We start from the raw sequence: 20181 nt of genomic DNA, 5'->3' as shown, positions 1-20181 counted from the left end.
TTCACCAACTTCCTCCGCACGATTACTGTGTTGTATCCCGTATTCCGCAACACTGATATGTCTGTGCCTCGGAGGGTCCCTGTGGCCACTGGTAGGTTCTCGGCCAGATTTTTCGGCGGTGTCACCCTTACGGCGTTGATGACGGAGACTTTTTCGCCATTCCTAAGCTCGATATACCCGTCGTATATGGGATCCTCACGCGTTTCCCTTGGTGCGTAGAGGCAGGACGCCTGGAGTGAGTTATTTGCTCCTGACCGGCAGTTGTTTGCCCTATGTCCTTTTTTCCCGCACTTGAAGCAGACGATGGCTACATTAGCGGCAGGTCTGTTGTGACACAAGTGCGGCGGGTGATTCCCACGATTGCAAATATAGCACCGTCGTAGTGGTGCGTGGCTGTTGCCTCCTTTCTCGTATTTCCCTTTCTCGTCTGTTATGGGACTATCTTTCGTTGTTCTCGCTAGGCTTGCTCCACCCTGAGCTTCCAAAAACTGGTCTGCTAGCTCAAGCATGTCTCCCAGGGATTCCGCCCTCCATTATTTCAAATATAATGCCAGGTTCGAACCACATCCATGCAAAAACCTCTCTGTAATCAACAATGCGCGGAGGGACTCGAATTCTGTCTCAGTTTTGGACAACTCAACCCACCTATCGAAGTAATGTCTTAACAAGCGAGCCGCGTACTGTCTTGCTGTTTCACCCCCTACTGGCCTCTCCTTATTAAACTTGTCTCGGAACCCATCCGCCATGAAGCGAAAGCGCTTCAAAAGGGCGGTTTTAACCTTGGTGTAGTCCGCTGCATCTGTAGGTGGTAGCCTGCCACAAACACTTAGTGCCTCTCCTGTAAGACATGTCGAAAGCGCCGTCGCCCATTGGCTTTCAGGCCACTTTTGCCCTCTGGCGATGCTCTCAAACCGGCGTATAAACGCATCTAAGTCGTCCCTTCTTTCGTCAAAGGTGACGAGCAGTCTACCTGCGTGTATTCTCAAACTCGGCTCCTCCCCGGCATCGCCGTGCTCGCTGCTAGATCGGCTCACCCTGCTACTTTCACTGAGGCGAATCTTTAATTGTAGTAACTGCACTTCCCGTTCTCCGGCTTCCCTAGCCGCTTCCCTTTCTTGTTCCTTTTCCTCCCGGGCCAGTGCCCGCTCTTCTCTGGCTAACGCCTGCGCCTGTTCCTGCTGCTCCTTAACCCATTGTCTCAGTTCGGCGCCCTCGAGGCCTAACTGTTTACCGTGCGCAATCCACTTATCCAAATCCATACACTCCATACTGCAAACTGTCTCTATAATGCCACTATAAAAACAGCGCAATCATATGCAGGATGCAACCGCTTCAACTGTGCGGCTCTATCACCATGCTGTCCGCACGGTTCTCGTTCACCCCTCACTGTCTTACTCTTGTACGGAATGTTCTGTCTCGCGGACGCCAGTTTTATTACAAGCTGCCACTCTAGCGTTGCCAGCACGAAGTCGGCGACGGGAATGACAGCAGGTTGGTTCGTTCCGTACATAAGCAGAGATAGTGAAGAGATCAAAACGTAAGAAAACAAAACATACTTTACTCTAGTGATATTGCAGCACACGGGATCTGGTACAACACTTCAATACAACTAACAAAATACATCAACACTTAATACAACTAAAAAACATATAAAAACAATAAATTAGCTTACGCGAGGGAACTATTACAAACTACACAAACTAAGAACAATAGAACTACGGAGGAGAAAGTTCGAAGATACAAACATGTGAAGGCATACGTGTGATAACCAGTAGCGTTGCGTCCCCGACGATCGGATGCGAGAAGTCGAAGAGAGTTCTGGCACGACTGCGATGTCGGCGGTGTTGCAACGCTGGTGGCTCCGGGAGGCTAGTGCTTGCAGGTGACTTCGAGCAGGTTGAGCTAACTCGAGGCGAAGTCCCGATGTCTACGTTGCAGACGTTAATATCGCGTCACAACTAGACGAACGGCTAAGTTTAGGTGGCCAGTCGATACAGAGCCACACTAAAAACTTCTAGAAGAGATGCTTGTTGATCGGTTTCTACACCATGTTGGTCAGCGACTAGTCTGCCTAGCAGGGCAAAATCCTGCGCTTAAATCCCCCTCGTGTCTGCTCGCTCTCTTCCTTGGGGACAAGAGACCTCTACATGGGTCCAACCATGCGCGTTTCATTGATGGAAACTCCACCCCAAAAATATATTGACCCCACCCCTCTTTAATTGGGAGAGGGCCCTCAACTAGCGAGAGTAACAACCTGTTGGGTTGTTGTGATACGGCTTGGCCACCAGAGGTTTTCCCACGCTTTCCCCCGTGGGAATGGTCAAACCGTTTGGCTCTCAGCCGGTGCGTCTCGTAGTCTAATTCTTGTTCGGGGTACATCGCGGCCTTCCACGACCTTGCAGACGCCGCCGCAGTTACAAAAGGATTAATCGTCGACGGCGACGTTCCATGAAGAGCACCCCATTCTGCACTTCTCGGCTCCCTTTCATGCGCCCGCCGTTCCCATGGTCAGTGGGGAAGTACGGCACCTGTTAATTGCCATGACGCGGGGCCGACAAAAATGGCCGTCCGTGACAGACCCCCTAGTAGGGACTCGCAACCTATAACACAACTGAGGGAGGAATATCACATTTATTGATTTATATCGCTGGTATCTAGCACAATTCAATATGGCCGGCAATCCGGCCATTTTGAGTGGTAGGAGCGCTACCAGCGGCGCTACGCCAAGGTCACCTCCAGATCGCGCCATAGCTGACCAGTTCTCCACAGAAAAGAGGGACTTTGGGCTCAGCTGTTTCGCAAACATTTCATCTGCTAGGTGCACACATCCAGTTATGCCCTGTCACCTGCATTACCGTTGTCACCATACAATGTGTCGACTAGGGTTGAATACGACAGTCTGGAGCTTGGAATCGGTGCGATTTGCAATGTCGTGAATCATCTTTGCTTTGGCCCCTTTGCAGAAAAGCGATTCCAAAGTGGATACCGTTCCAAGCAACAATGAGGAGGTGCCCAAGATGCATGCTTCGGTCATGCTTGCTCGTGTGTCTCAATTAGCTAATTCGGTGTTTTGGCATGCACAGCATTCAAATATACGCAAATGGGTCAATGGAGTATTGGTATAGGAAATGCGCACCAGCGGAGAAATGGAATACATTCCTTGCTTGCCAGGTTCTTCTTTGCGCCTTTTTCCAGATCGCCCACCTATCTGTACTGTTTGTGTTGTGGCGGCAGTAACCCGGTATTACCCGGATGCAAAGAAGTGTATGGACAGACGAAAATTCACCGTTAATGATATCTGCGTGTTACTTGTTAGCGAGATATCTGTCTGTATGCTACTCCACTTTGATGTCTTGGGGTTGTGTTGGCATGTGGCATACGTGTAATGAAAAGACACCCTAATTGCGCTTTTTTGTGCTTTGTAATACGACTGCAACTCAACAGTTCCCCGACATGCTGATTGATGAGCACATGTTAAATCATCCTCTTTTCTTTCGGTGATCTTTTATGGGTTGTTTGCATCTTGGATATTTCACGAAATCATTCAAAGCGGCGCGACGAAGATCAGACATGGCGAGTCACGGCTAGTCTAGAAGCGCGCCTCCAGACCGGCCATGAACGAGTAAGTGCATTTTTAGGCTTCGGCGCCACGATAAGAGCACTGGTATCGTAGTCGTCATCGCTACTAGCACATCGTCACTCGGGATGGTATGCATGGAATGTATCACACTGAACATGTAGTACAAATATTGTCGGTGTCACAGAGGCACTCCGTTATCAATTAATCTCTCATACGTTGTTTGCTGTCGAAATAAAATAACTTCAATGCGACGGACATGATTCAAGTTTCGCCAAGAGGACCTATGCACAATGAGCAAGCCAATGAAGAGCACATCTCAATTCTGAAATTTGATGTCAGTGCTCCTTTAGGTGTTGTGGGAACGCTGTAGGCCAGGGCTTGCTATCTATACGTAGTGCGGAAATGCGGTACGAACGAAATGTCTGTATTTCTTGCGAGAATTGTAATGACACGACGCCCTAGGCATGGCAGTCATCTAATGAAGTTGGAGAGCTCCCTATTCGAGAAATAAGGTGTGTGCAATAAGCGAAATGTGTGAAGGTTATCAACTTATATTCTATTAAATTCTAGGAAAACTCCATGCATAGTTCCAAATGGGTCAATATTTCCAATCTGGCTGAGTATCTTTTTTTCGCAGAATTACTTTGTTTGCTTTGCTTGTCGTGGCCCATACAAGGCGCTAATACATTAGATGTGAATTAGATAGCACATAATGGTATATCTGAAAATTGACTATGAGCGGCAAAATATTACATCTACAAGGCATCACTCCTGTTACCGAAAAAAGCTTTTTGCAAACAAAATTCACATGTTTATTCCAGCCTAGGTTGGAAGAAAAGTAAACTCCAAGTATTTTGTAGGTATCAACAATGTCTATTGGCACAGATTCAAGAACTAAAGGTTGACGGTTAGTGAGTACTTTTATTTTTGACACGAAAAACAATGGCTTTGGTTTTATTTGGATTAGTTGTTAAGCTAGTTCATTCTGGAGCATGATGAAATTCTTGAAAGTATATTATTTGCTTTGCTTGTAATGTTGTCAAAGTTAATGCGATTGAGGATTATTGTTGAATCATCTGCATATATGACGTACTTAACTGTTGTGTCCAGCTGAACAACATCATTAATATGAACATTGAATATCAGCGGACTAATTGTACTGCCTTGTGGTGGGCCACGAGTGAGGGGCAAAAATCACAAGTTACTTTTATTATTGTAAGCACTTTGGCACCTATTGCTTAGATAAGATTTGATTAAAGATTCGCCAACTCTACAAATGCTATCGGATCCTAATATGTCGAACAATATGTTATGATGAAGTTAGATCCCTTACTGAAGTCTAGAAAGATTCTTAGTGTGAATTTATTTTGTTTAAAGTTATGAAGTATAGCTTCCTTTAACGTCACCAATGCAGTTACAGTGGACTTGCTGCATCTAAAGCCGAACTGCGCATCTGTTAACTCATTAGGTTTATTAAAGAATTTTGTTGTGCAGAAATGAATACTTTTTCGAAATATTTAGAGAAGACGGCAAGGACAGATATAGGCCTGTAGTTACTTTCATTGTTATGGTCACCACCCTTAAAAATGACTGATACTCGAGCTTTCTTCATGGCTTCTGTAAAAACACGATGTTCAAGAACTAAGTTATACATATATTACAGTAGAATCTCATTAATTCGAACATCCGGTTAATTCGAACTCACGCCGAGGTAATTCAAGCGCGCAAGCACTTGCGACGGTTAATTCGAACATACCGCACTCCGAAAATGCTCTCAGCACCACCCCAAGTCCCGCGGCAGCACCTGCGACACCTCCACGCTGCGCGCGAAGGGAATTAAAAGGAAAGAAAAGGCTACGGTGGAATGTTTGCTCTCTCTCAAATGCTGATCTGCGATGTGGCCGTGTCACGCTTCTCCCTTTTCCGTCTCTGCCACCTAAAGACCCCTTTCCTTCCAACGCCGTGCGTGAAGAGAGAGAGGAAAAAAAAAGAACGCTGTCGCAGGGTTGAATGAATGTGTGGTTGAAGGAAAGGAAAAAGATACTTTTCTGCAGCCCTTGCCCCTTGTGGGAGCACGATTCAGCGCCTTGAGGGGCGGCGGAGGGTCTCTCACGCGCCAGTGTCGCGCTTCCCCCTTTCCCGTCCCTGCCACATAACTCTTCTCCTTTAACGACCCACGCGAATAGAGCAAAAAAAAAAAAAAAAAGCTGCCATGGAGTGTTGGTTTTCTCTCAAATGCCAATGTGCTTTTCTCCGTGTGGAGACGCTCCTCCTTTCTCATCACGTGCTGGCCATGCTGCAGCTGCGTAGCGGAGAGGCTCTGCTACGCAGTCGTCGTTGTCGTCGTCTTTAGAAAGTGCCGGCGCTGGACATTTCTGCATGCAACTTCTCTTGCCAGGAGAATGCTGAAGCCGAAGTAGAAATGCTTTGCAAGCTGCGTGCGAAATTGATTGACTAGCTGCAAGGCAAATGTGTGCAGACACGTATCACCGATTACTTCAATTATTAACGGATGTCTTGTGATTTGAGAATAAATGTAAGTCTTCTGAAACTTCCGCCTCGTGTGTTAGCTCAATGCACATGCACCACTGCATGGAGAACCGTCCGTTCATTTAGCTTTCTTCAATTCGAACTTCTTTTATTTCGAACAAATTTTCGGGCCCCTTCAAGTTCGAATTATCGTGATTCGACTTACTAAGTAAATATAAAGCGTGTTTTATTGGTGTGACCTGGAAGTCATGGAGATCAAGCGATTTAGTATTATTTACATGCTTGAAGACTTCGCATACTTCACTTTCATTTGTTGGGTCGAGAAAGATACTTTGCCTCACGCTACTGCATCTGGCAACAAAATCTGCGTTATCATCACACAATACAACTGCATTTATGAAGTGCTTATTAAAATGATTTGTGAATGCAAATTATTTTAATATAATTTCATGTAATTCTCATTCTCAGCTATGATCAATATAACCCCCCCTCCCCTCCGCTCGCTGCGGTCTCCCAAATTTTCATGCTTCTAGGTTGGCGTGTTTGCTTGTATGAATTTTATAGCATCTTATAGTTTGCTATATATTGAGCTGCAGTAATGTACCACATTGTTTTTCTCGAATTCTATTGAATGCGTCAGTTTTTGTTAGTGACATTATGCTTTCAATCATAGCGTTACGCTTTTAGCTTTTAGTCGTAGTCGTGTGGGGGCCCAGCTTGCTCTTCCACCTTTTTTTCTCTCTCTTTATATATATAAATATATCTGTTTGTGTGCATGTGTTTGCGCACATGTAAGAGAGAGAAAGTCTGACTTCGTACATAAAGAACTTGAACTTTCGTCTTTTAGGTATCGTTACCCCGATATCATGCGAAGATCTCAAGTGGGAGAGTCCCGATATACTTTCTTAATTTGCACAAAGACGTTGATTTACTTCATTGGCTTGGCTCAAAGCAAGAAGTGTCGAATAGGCTGCTACTCACTGCATGCTTTAACTAACATTTCACCGACCGATTGACCAACCCATTCATCCATCAGTCCGTCCATCTCGCCGCCTTTGTATGGGTGCTTTCGTGGTCATCTCCTTTTCTTGACACACACTATAATTTGCATAAAGGGCCATTAGTGTATGACTAACTTCGTCACAAAGTCATGACACGAATAGCTTAAGATTCTTGTAGTGTACATCATGAAATCCTTTTTTTCCCTGAGTCACGTGTGGCACATACCACGGCCCATTAAATACTGTTATGGACCACAGGTGATCGGCAGTTTGTATCAGGCTGTGAATTGTGAGAACAGATGTTCAAAAAGCTTTGCGCAATTGTTTTATAGAACTTTTATCGAAAGTGAGGCAAGCATCAGCATTGTTGGCGGAGGTGAAATCGGAGGAACTGAAAGGTAAAAATTCACTGTGAGAGGCGGAATCAAACCCTGGTAGTCTGCATGGTAGTCAAGTATGCTACCACAGACCTGTGCCAGTGCTTTGAACTGCCTGTGAAAAAGACCCTATAATGGCCTCATATTGTCGCAATGTTAATTGTGGTGGCAGTTTTCAGTATCGGCTTTTGTATGAATGTAAGGATCATGATGTATTAATTCCTATGTCTTAATAAGGTATTGGCCTAACCTGGAGAAATACGACGGGAACCATTTCTCGTTATATGCACATGGTCACCCTGTAATGTGCACTTAATTTCGATAAAATGGACATCTGGGCTCTAAAGTGAGTACCGACGTTACGTTGTACCATCGATTCTCTTTTTGTGTCACTGAAGTTGATTTGCCTGGCAAACCTATGATAAATCTTAAAGCGATAGAGGTGGAGCAGGGCAAGGTCCTGTGGGCCTCTTCAACCTCCAAATTGTTGCTTTCTCAAATAGGCATTTATGAAATACTCGAGGTCTTCAGCAAGTGGTTCATCCCACTCGGGAAAGTTTGTTGCTGTGAGACTGCCCACTACATATACATAACTACTCATAATGCTACAAGAAGTCGGTCCAACTCACAGCACTTGACTTGGAGCAATAAAAAAATGCTATATGGGCCACTACTTTGCATAACATTCACTCCCAGAATAAGTGGTATCTGCTGTTGTGTCTCAGAAAGAAAAACGAACCTTCAATTCACACTTCTTTTCCTCATTCATATTCGTGGTCACATTCTGAAAGACTTGGTGCCTTGGAGTGGTATGCGAGGAATTATTGGTCAGTGGCCAGCTTGTAATAAGATCACGTTCTTTGTGATGCCAAACAGGCAAAAAAGAGGGTTCCACAATCACTGTAATGGCAACAGGTGGCGCTGGCTCATGCTCCTACTTTGAAATGCACATATATGCCCTATGAAGTGGACGGGGTGCATGAACGCCACCGTAGCCCAGTGGTAGAGCATTCGACACGTTATTCGAACGTTGCAAGTTTGGATGCTGCTGGTGGCAAGTTACCTTTTCATGCACTTTTCTTTCTTCACAGTTACATTGCAATTATTTCTAATAACGTCCCTTATGGGCATGGTCTGTTAGTTTTCATTGTCTAACAAAGAAAAAGGAGTCCTCAAATTGATTCTTCATTTCTTCTCCTCAGACCTGGCATGTTTCACTAGTTAAACAGGAGTAGCAGCACTCTCATTCAGTGGCAGAGTGAGATCGTTTTTGCAGTACTGAGAGCAGCCAGGAGCAGTTTTGTAGTGCTCCCGCCGTAAAAGCATAGTGGTGTCGTGCGACTTCTAAACATAATATTCTTCGTATTTGTTTTAACTTCACTTCAGCCAAGGAGCACGATAGCAGTGGTTGCAACCGTGTACACATATTGACGATATTGACCAGCATATTGACCAGCAACCATGTACACATACTGATATTGGCCATATTTGTGCTATTCAGATGAGTAGCAACGATGAAGACTACGAAGTGTATGCAGCTATGTGTGTGCTGCATATGCCCTCAAAAACTTTTGTAATCACAAGTAAGGACAATGGCGCACATGCGGCCGACATATTTTAGGTGTATTTCGCTGCTCTATCGCAGACAATGTTAGGGCTTTGAATGTTTTGATCACATGATACATTCCTCCACACTTTCACATGCTCTCCAAAAGCGTGCCACATTCCAATAGCCGATTGAGTGGCCTTGCTCTCGGTGCCTGCTACTTCTCGCTGCACAACACTTTTCTTCCTGTTCCCTCGATAAGGTTTGCCACAAAGTTCACAGCAGTCACCCAAGCAATTAGAAGAAGATGAAGAAAACATGCACAAGCGTGCCCCCACTTGCTCTGACAAAAAAGAGATCTTATTTTTCTAGGTGTAAATGCCATTTTTAAAGTTTCAATTCCTTGTGGTTTAGAGCTTCTGCGTAATAATGTGGTCAGATGAGGTTTTGCTGTAAGTAGCGATGGTATTGTAATAATAAATTTGTTAACAGTATAGTGCCTGTGTGTGTGTGTACAGCCGTCAGCACCTTTAATTCAAACGCTCCGACGCACGGCCTCTGCTCGCTTGGACTAAGGTCAGCTCCATCAAGCATTGAAAATAATATGCTTGCTGCTGTCAAGGATAGATGTAGCGTGTGTCAGTTTCACTAGTAAATATTTTTTCCAGTCCGCCTGACCGGCGGGTCGAATTTGCTCACTTCACATCCCGTTTTCGTCACGTTTCACTTGTGGCTACGCTATCGGGCGCACCCATGGTATTTGTGTTCTTATATTTTCTCGATAATCAACCATTGCATACAATAGTTTACACACCTTTCGTGTTTAAATTTGCAGCTGCTGCTCAAAAGAAATAGCATGTATAAAAAGTACAGCAAATGCACGTTCAATGCGTTTGTAAAAGTTGCACAAAAAAATTGGAAATGCAATGGCCTTATTCATGTTCTGATTCCATTATTTTCAGACAGCGTGAATTGAGCTGTTCTCACAATTTAGAGTGTGCCTTCCTGCTTGGTTTGTTCTGCACGGAAGATGTGGTTTTGGAGCACAATATTTGGGGTTTAGCGTCCCAGGAACCATAATTTGATTATAAGATAAGATGGCAGTTTAAGCTTTCATGCAATGACTACACACGAAAATTGCTTTGTTTGCCTTGTATCCATGCATCTTTCTTGCTGAGAACACGTACAAACATTGCACTCCATATGACATGTTCCGTAACGCGTGAACTGAAGAAAAGGCAAACTCTATATTGCGAGAACAGTCCAATTGACACTGTCTGAAAGTCATTGAGTCAGACCGGGAAAAACACCATCGCATTTGAGGTTTATTTATTGTGCAACATTTACTTGCGCCATGAACATGCATTTGCTCTGCTATTTATACCTGATTCCTTGCTGCGAACTCAAACTCGTAAGGTGCGAAAGCTGTCGCATGCCATGGTTCATTGTCTAGATGAGAATAAGACAACGAACGCCATGGGTGCGCTCGATAATGTAGCCACGAGCAAAACGTGGGGAAAACGGGATGCGAAGTGAGTGCATTCAACATGCCGGTCAGGCTGACTGGAAACAGAAATTGACTAGTGAAACCTACGCGAGCTACACCTGTCCTTAACTGCAGCAAGCATATCACATTTAACGCTTGGTGGCGCTGACCTCAGTTCAAGCGAGCCGAGGCCACGCATCGGAGTGTTTGAGTTTAAGCTGCTGACGGCTGTACGTGTGTGCCCTTGTTTGTCTATGTTTTCTGTGCGCTTCTTGTTCTGTTCAAAATGTAATGCAAGGTTTTCCTATGATTTCGTAGTAAATGGAGTGGTGCATTGCTTACAATACTCCATAGTTTCACACAAACATGGCAATCCTTAGGCACACTCTTGGAGCACCTAAGGACACTCGTGTTACTGGGTGTTAGAGCAGCAGGCTGCACTACAGAGACAACCAAGTTTGCAACCAACTATTGTATTGCTACCAATAAATATAGCACCTGGTACTATGCAAACTATTTATTTAGGGTGAACCTGTGCCCGTAAACTCAAAACTAAATGGTCAGCCAAAATGTACCTTGCTCGCTGACTTCAACTTCGTCGGTCTCTTCCTCTTCACCTCAAGTCTCGTGGCGCGTGCAGGACGGCGTTCCATGGCGCAGCTTTCTTGGTATTTGTGTGGCGGCTTTTACGAACGCAAATTGTTGCACGCATCTTCTGCGAATGTCGAACTGTGGCATTACTGTAGTCCCCCTTCTAGCACGCATCGCCCCAATGCGTACAGCCGGCTGACAGTTTCTAAACAACAAGAGTTGTCCTTGTGTTAGACTGAGTCAGTTCACTTGTTCAGTTCCTGTCGCAGTAAGGTTTCATCTGTACTACATTGATGTAACTGGGGTTCTGCCCAGAGGACTGAAGCCAGCCAGAGTCTCGGGGAGATGTCAAGGAAAGTAGCCTGGAGCTGTTAACAGTAACTTTTAATTACAATATTTACAGGTAGCGTGATTCATGATGGTGGCAGCATCATGGAAGCTCTCGATGGAAGCATGATGGTAGCTTCTGCGAGCTTGTGAGAGCTTGTCGGGAATGCCTCAACGCTCACGTTTTATGTCCTGGCCTTCCCAGGATTCCCTGCATGAAAAACAATGGAGGCCAGGACAGTCCAATGAACATTGCTATATTCACCTCCGCCCTCGAAAGGAGACGGTGAAACGCCGCCTCCTTTCCGACCAAGGAAAGACGGAAGAAGTACGCCCAATTCAGCCCATAGCGAGGGGGAAAACACTGCACATCGCGCTTGACACAGCACCGCACGAAGACCTTGAGTCTTACGTAATAGTCAGTTTCGTAGTCTGTTGCAGGGATATGTATGTGGCGCCAGGCAGACCACAACTTGTGGAAACAGCGGCACCAAGGCGCTACGGAGAACGTAGAAAGGGCATCCGCAGATGGTTCTGAGATGCTGGGCCCTTTGCCCGGAACACCTAGACAACAAAGCAAGCCGCCTTGACGGCCAACAACTCTTCCTAATCTGTCAGTCGGTCAGGCGTGTTCAAAGGGTTTACGAGGAGCGCCGACGACCTGGGATAAGTAGAAGAAGGATTTCTCTCTTGTCGCTGCTCTTGGTGCATCTCTGGGAGCGCTGAATCGGAAGAAATCAGCGTAGGCCCAGGCGCAATGTCTAATGCGTCAAAGCGACGTCAAGCCAGGCAGGCCGGTCATAACAGCCCGTCCACTGCCACTGGAGGTCTCGAAGGGGTTCCAGCACCAAAGCACTCCGCAGAGACTGTAGATCTGTTCCCTTGTGGAAGTTGACGCAGGCTGTACCAATCTCTGGACCTGAGCCAAGACTAGCAAATGCCAGAAACGAACCACACAAGACCCGAGGCACAACGAACAGAGAGCACTCAATTGACCTCGAAAAGTGCGAGGTTACAGTTCTGGTAAAACTCCCTAGAAATTAACAAGTGGTGCACTCACTCGTGAAAAATCAAGAATCGGAAAACTAAGCCATAGCAAACTCTGACCTACAACGTGCGAAGGAAATCAACAGCCTAACGTTTTGTATCATTTCCCAGAAAGATTCACTGCATTTCAGGCACGCAGGTGCTACGGGCGAAACAAAACAAAAGGACGTAGGTAATGAATTACGCTTCTTACGGCATAAGTAAATCCCAAAGCAGACTTGCGCGTATAATATAAAACAAACAGAGAAGCAAAAAACTTACACTACACTGACGCACATACCAATAAGTATGCTGCAAATTACACAAAGTTTATGCAGAGGCTTTTACATTCAGCCTAATTTTCTGTTACAATCAACTTGCGCAAAACCCTCTACATGGGTGTTAGGTTTTGCTAAATGTAAGTAAACACACAGTTCAACAAGTATCTTAATGTCTGCTATTAAGATGAGGAGGAAAATAAAAGTTACAAAAATCGACATACTCCTTGCTCATTTTCAGAAACGTAAACATTAAAAGCAAAACAAAACAAAACTGGATACAAGAAAAATTCTTGATATTCTTACACTGCCCGAAACATTATACGGATAACATAAAAAATCAACAAAAGCAAAACAGCACTTTAGCAAATATCTAAATGTCTGCAGTTATGATGAGGAGCAAAATAAAGATTTCGAAAATCGACATAGTCCTTGCTCATCTGCAGACATGCAAGCATTAGACAGCTAAACAAACAATCGCAAAACTAGATACAAGAAAAATTCTTTGTATCCTTCGTTACTCTGCGAAACTTAATGCGGCACCCTTTCAGACATGCTCTGGGGAGACGCGTATACTACAGTTGTCGATGGGCCAGATCACGACGGAGAGACAAAAAGCCATTCTGTCCGAGGCACTCAGTGGCGGTGACCTTTGTTCTGGGGCCCCCAAACTCCAACAAAGAGGCACCCGGACACTTAAACTTCCTCGATGTGGGCCTACCAGAACAGCGGTCACCCTTTTGTGACAGTGGGGGATGGCTTTTGTTGTTAGTTATGTTCGCGCCATCTCGCTTTGCTCCTTCGTCAACTTTGCACTGAAAGTGAGCAGATCAGGAGGCCCCTTTAGCGGCTCAACTTCTTGGTCTTGGCGACACAATTCATGCGAAATCTCAATTTCTGCTGGACCCTCAACTTTTTACGTCTAGCCAGCTCTCTGGGGATTTCCGGCCTCCGCTTGAGGCAATACTGACCCTTCACGTTCCCTGTATGTTTTCGCCGGCGCCCTTTTCTTTGGGGGCGGCACGGAATGCTCACCGACTCGACAATAATACTCAGAAGTACATTGCTCGAAACTCCTGGTGGCTCAACTGGCTTATCCTCGACGTCATTTACAACTGTCTGTCCTTTCAAAATGACGATATAATTGACTCTCTCTAAGCCAGCCGGCTCACCATCAGATGTCTCTCCTTGATAAGAGTCATCACCTCGCACTATGTTAAGTGCCTCTCCCTCTCGCGATAAACTAAGCGCTCCATCATCGGGACTTTTATAGTCTCCTTCATTGGCGCTTTCTGCTTCCGAAACCACATGAACAGACTCACAGGCCATCGAACGCGCCAGAGCTGTTGCCGAATAGTCACCAAAACAAAGGCCCTTTTTTCCCAAAAACATATATGCATCATTCTGAGAGGGATATTGCCCGGGCCGTTTTTGGGACACCACGGTTTCTTTTGCGAGCAGTCTGGGCGGTCCCTCACTCTCTACCCGGGCTAACAGCAAGCACACAGTTTGTTCGTCTGTAGCCGTGGACTTTGCAGGACTATCTTTCACTTTCTTCTGAAAGAATGCTATCCCGTTATTCGGGTTACTTGGTGCCTGATAAAGTGCTAAAGCGAATCGTCTTTTCTCATTTATCCGGTCTTCCTAAGCCCATCTTTTGTTCTTTTCAACTTCCTCCTAGCACTCCTAAATTTTGTCATCCTCTGCCCCGCATTCTGTCTAAATATTCGTGAACGAACTTGCCCAAGCAGCAGTGTATTGCCCTAATCAGCTGCGACTCTCTCTCATCTCCCCCCACCTTAATTCCCAGCTCTTCACAAAGTAGCAAGAGGTCTGGTTTCTCTAGCTTCGTTACCAAATCCATGGTATTCACGAGTGAGGACTTCCTTACCCGCCGTGACGTTAGGTAGCGAACGAGCGAAGCCTACACGCACCGTAATACTGCTACCAGTTTTAGAACATGAATGCTGAAATTTCGTGAATAGCTTTGACGTATGGTAGCGGTACAACGAAACCTATACGCAGAGAAGATTACACACAAATTTAGAAAAATTAAAAAGCTAAAACCTGACAAAACTCAAAGAAAGTCAGGCACTCACCAAATTGTTGAGACCCGAGTCAAGCATGGGTCATCCCGTTGCTGCTAACCAGTAGATGTGTTCCGGTTGTCAGCAGCATCCCACTGCTGCCACCAGTTGATGTAACCGGGGGTTTTGCCCAGAGGACCGGAGCCAGCCAGAGTCTCGGGGAGATGTCGAAGAGAGGAGCTGGGAGCTGCTAACAGTAACTTTTATTTACATTGTTTACAAGTAGCGTGTAACATGATGGTGGTAGCATCATGTAAGCTCTCAACGGAAGCATGATGGGAGCTTCTGCCAGCTTGTGAGAACTTGTCGGGAGCGCCTCGGCGCTCGCGTTTCATGTCTTGGCCTTCCCAGGATTCTCTGCATGAAAAACAATGGAGGCCGGGGCAGTCCAATGAAAATTGCCATAATCACCTTTGCCCTCGAAAGGGGAAGGTGAAACGCTGCCTTCTTTCCGACCAAGGAAAGAGAGAACAAGTACGCCCAGTTCAGCCCATGGCGAGGGAGAAAACATGCCACACCGCACGAAGACGTTGAGTCTTACGTGAAAGTCGATTTCGTAGTCTGTTGCAGTGATGGGTATATGTGACGCCAAGCACACCACAAATTGTGGAAACAGCGGCACCAAGGCGCCACGGAGAACGTGGGAAAGGCATCCACAGACGATTCTGAGATGCTAGGCCCTTTGCCCGGAGCACCTAGACAACAAAGCATGCCGTCTCGACGGCCAACAACTCTTCCTAATTCGTCAGTCGTTCAGGCGTGTCTAAAGGGTTTACGAGGGGCGCTGGCGATGTGGGATAACTAGAAGAAGGATTTCTCTTGCCACTCTTGGTGCATTTCTGAGAGCACTGACTCGGAAGAAATCAGGGTGGGCTCAATCGCAATGTCTCGTGCGTCAAAGCGGCGTCAAGCCATGCAGGCCGATCATAACAACATGTACAACTTCCGGGAGATTCCTGCATTGTGTTGTGCATACTTGACCTTAAGGGATCACTTCGTAGTTTAATGGGCCTAGCTAACGAAGAACCTTGTAAGGGCCAAAATAGTGCCGCATAAGCTTTTCTGAAAGGCCACGAGCACGTTCAGACGTCCACACCCACACTTGTTCTCCAGGGGAGTACTGAGCATCCCTTCGTCTTAGATTGCAACGGTGCGCGCCGACGTCCTGCTGTTGAATGATGCGGTTCCGTGCTAGTTGTCGCGCCTCTTCTGCCCTTTCTACATACTCCCTGATGTCAGGGTCTTCTTCATTCGTGCTGTTGACAGGCAGCATCGCGTCTAATGTCGTTATTACTGTCCGATCATAAACAAGTTGGAATGGCGTGAAGTGGGTTGTTTCTTATACTGCGGTATTGTATGCAAATGTAGCATACCATAATATGGTGTCCCCAGTCTGATGCTCGACGTCCATATACATCGCGATCATGTCAGCAAGCATCCCGTTCAGCCTTTCAGTTAACCTGTTAGTTTGCGGATGGTACGCTGTAGTTCTTGTGTGGTCGGTGTGAGTTAGTTTTATGAGAGACTGTACTAGCCTGGCAATAAACACAGTTCCTTTGTCAGTTATAAGGACTTTGGGTGGGCCATGTCGCAGCACTATCTGGGTCACAAAAAACTAAGCCACTTCATTTGCCGTTCCTTTTTTGAGAGATGACGTCTCGGCATACTGAGTCATGTAGTCGGTTGCTACAACTATCCAGCGGTTCTCGAACGATGTTGACATAAATGGTCCTAGCAAATCCATTCCGACCTGCTCAACAAGGACTTTCGGTGGCTCTATCGGTTTCAAAAAACCTGCTGGCTTTAGGGGCGGTACTTTGCGTCTTTGGCATTCTCAAGGTGATCTGACATAGTGCTGTACTAAATCCATCAGTTTTGGACAGTTATACCTCTGGCGGACTCTTGCCAAAGTCCTACTAATGCCCAAATGACCTGCTGATGGGTCATCATGACACGCTTCTAAAATTTCCGCTCGCAGTGACGATGGTATCAGAAGCAGGAACATTTCACTGGTGCGTTCAAAGTTTCTCTTGTAGAGAACGTTGTTGCGGAGGACGTAGGAACGTAGTCCACGGACGAACATTCGCGGTACTTCGACTTGCTGCCCCTCCAAGTATTGAATCAGCACAAGTAATTCTGGGTCCATTCGCTGATCATGAGCCATCTTTGACACATTCACAGCTCCAAAAAATGCGAAATCTTGTTCATGCTCAGGAGACGAGGCCTGTACTGGTGCTCATGACAAGCAATCCGCGTCATTGTGCTTGTGGCCATACTTGTAGACTACGATGATGTCATATTCCTGTGGACGCAGGCTACTTCTAGTAAGTTTTCCGAAAGGATCCTTGAGGTTCGCCAGCCAATACAATGAATGATGGTCACTTCTGGCTCGGAATCGTCTACCGTATAAATATGTACGGAACTTACTGATGGCCTAAATAACTACGAGACATTCCTTTTCTGTAGCTGAATAATTATACTCGGCTTTCGACAGAGTGCAGCTTGAGTAAGCAATCACTTCTTCCCTGTTCTGCCACTGAACAAGAATAGCACCGAGGCCAACGTTGCTGGCGTCCGTATGAATGTCTGTTTTGGCATCTTGTCAAAATGAGCGAGTATGGGAGGTGACTGCAAACGTGTTGTATTTTTTGAGCGAGTATGAGAGGTGACTGCAATGGTGTTGTCCTTTTTCTTCACAAGTACTACCGGCGATGCCCATGGGCTTTTGGAGGGTTGTATGACATCGTCGTCGAGCATCTCCTGTACATGCTTCTTTATCGCCTCCCTTTGTTTCGGAGCTACTCGGTATGGATGCTGACGTATTGGTCTAACATGTCCTTTGATTACAATGCGGTGGGTTGCTACGGGAATACATCCGACTTTCGATGAAGAGGAAAAACACTCTGCGAATTCTTTTATCAACTCCACAATCTGGTATTTCTGCAGAGATGTAAGCTCTCGGTCAATATCTTTTTTCTGGAGGACACTGTCTGCTGTTGAAGAGGTTAATGATGTGTTTTCTATGGCGCAAACATCTGAGACTTGTACGTAGTCATGAAGTGATGCTATGGCTACTCCCTTCGCTAATGCTGTACCTCGTAGGTAAAGTTAGTCGATAGCGCATCAATATATCCGTTCCGCAGGTTCACCCGACCTCTTGCCACGCATATCACCTTTGTGAGTAGCAGTTCGATATTTCCATCAGCTAGTCCGGCATATTCACGAAAAACGACATTTTTCACAACAACTGTCACGCTGCTACTTGGCGGCACTGTCACACCTTCATCCACAATACGAAGAGACAAAGTCATTGGTTGCTGCACATGACACACGACAACAGCGTTGTCTGTAGAGAAAGAAATCGGTATTTCTGCAGTATCATATAAGGTACGTGGTTACCAATCATTGGGTATACCGTATTTACTCTTATAATAAGCACACTCGCTTAATAGGTGCACCCCGAATTGGGTCGTAATCTGTAGTTCTTTGCCGTGTTTGCGCAGTTGCAATTGGATGCCCTCTGAAGTTTACTGAAGCGAGAAAAAAAGAAAAAAAATTACATGATCTCCCGTTAAGGAGAATCATTTGTAGATGCGAAGCAGTGGGCGCTAACGCTTACACTGGCGGTGGCGTTCACACTGGTGGTCATCATAGCATTGCACAGGAGAAAAACCTGGGAAGGTGCAAAGCAGGCAGTGATGGACTGTTGTTTCTCGCTGGAATATGCCAATTGCTGGTAACGGGCAATGAGAGACTGAAGGTTTCAATTGGATGCAGACACCTGCAATGGGCTTTTAGTTAATTTACATGCTGTAAATTTTTATAGCTCAGCAACACACAGGAGAAATCTCCCACCGGCACTGCCTTGGAAGTCAAGAACACTTCTGCATTGCGGGAAGTCGGAAATAGAATTATTAGTAATTATGTGCCATGTAATACTAGGTGCACCCTGAACTCATAGAGGATTTTCTGGAAAAAAAAAGTGCGCTTATCAAGTAAATGCGGTACGCCAACACTAATGTTTATACATCACAACTTTATTGAAAGGCACAAAGCGTGCTCGATAGGTGGTGGGTTTGTCACACGATGCACCTTTTTAACAACGAGCGCAATAGCACCATTGCTTCCTTAGATGGCACTGTCACAAATTCGTAGTTTCTGGTGCATTCTGTCGCAATAAGTTTTATTTGCAGGGTGATCCGCATTTCATTGTCTCTTACTGTGAGAGTGGTAGCCGGTGAATCTTTTCATTTTACAGCCAATGTACTTTGTTCAGGCTGGCCATTGTTATGACCAGCCTAGTTGTTGCATAATTAGCTGTGCTAATTAAATATGATGCATGTTTCTGTGCGGAAATGCATCACCATTCTAACTGCCTTATGTGCTTGATGTTGACCCTTTGCCTGTGCAGGTAACTGAGCTAGAGAACAATAGTGCGGGTGAGCGGCGACAGATCGAGGAACAGCGTGCAGAGTTGGACCGGCTGGAAGGAGAGAAGCACTCGCTGCTGGCCACCCTGCAGTTGCTCCAAGAAGAGCTCAGCCACCTGGAGCGGACCTCCTCGTCGGGCTGCGACCCTTTCTGCGGAGCCAGCAACTCCTAGACACTCCATGCTGCCTTGCCTACTGTGCGTAGCTGCCGCTAAGAGGAATGATGTAGAGCCACTGCTCCACCAAAGTATACATAGTCGTGCTGCATGGCAGTCATTGTTAGCCTGCTGCGTTGAAGCCTCGACTACGTCCACATTTAGCACCCTTTGTGCCTGTTTTCGATAAGTTGCGAGACCACCACCTCTGTTCACCGCACCTTGGAGTTGACAAAATCCTGGCCTGTCTGTTTCCGGAAGCATCAGCGCTCGATACCATGGCAGTACACCACTTCTGGCTCGCCGATGTCACTTTGGCAACATAACAAAACTGCGTCCACCCGCTCAGTTCCAAAAAGATGTGTGGCACTGGAAAGTAGTTTCCCTCGCAATTTCATCCCCATTGGATGACGGCATTCGGCTTACTGCACCGTCGTGTAGTGTACTTCATATAGAGTGCTGCATTTGTTGAATCTCATGGATTTCAAGAACGTCTTGGCAAGCGCCGAGGTGTTTGAAGTAATGTGGCCTTTGTAAGGCAAAATACAACAGAGATTGAAAGCAAGGAAATGGACACACTACTGTATTCTAATATTAGCAGAGCTCATGGCCGTCAGTTGACTTGCAGTGGACTCATTGTTTCAGTGCATTTTGAGGTAAGGCGGCAATGTTGCTCTTCGCCTGAACTAAGGAAAAGTAGCGCCTACATAAGGAAGTGCCCATTCTGATAATGGGGGTGCGCTGCTTTTTCTAATGTTTGTTGGAAGGACTGCTAGTACACGTGTTTACTGCTGCACATGTTTCGTT

General features: G+C 45.9%; 1 protein-coding gene across 1 annotated transcript in view; it reads left to right on the top strand.

Annotated features, from left to right (window-relative positions):
* LOC119170843 (bridge-like lipid transfer protein family member 3A) overlaps nt 1-19764 on the top strand; it is a 124141-nt gene extending 104377 nt beyond the window's left edge. The window contains exon 19 of the mRNA XM_037422113.2: nt 19201-19764. Coding sequence (XP_037278010.1) covers nt 19201-19392 — 192 coding nt within the window. The 3' untranslated portion in view covers nt 19393-19764. The remainder of the gene's footprint in view (nt 1-19200) is intronic.
* The last annotated feature ends 417 nt before the right edge of the window (nt 19765-20181 follow it).

The sequence above is a fragment of the Rhipicephalus microplus genome, chromosome 2, assembly GCF_043290135.1.
Source record: "Rhipicephalus microplus isolate Deutch F79 chromosome 2, USDA_Rmic, whole genome shotgun sequence".
NCBI lineage: Eukaryota > Metazoa > Arthropoda > Arachnida > Ixodida > Ixodidae > Rhipicephalus > Rhipicephalus microplus.
The sequence above is the reverse complement of the archived record's forward strand: the minus strand, read 5'-3'. Positions and strand labels throughout refer to the sequence as shown.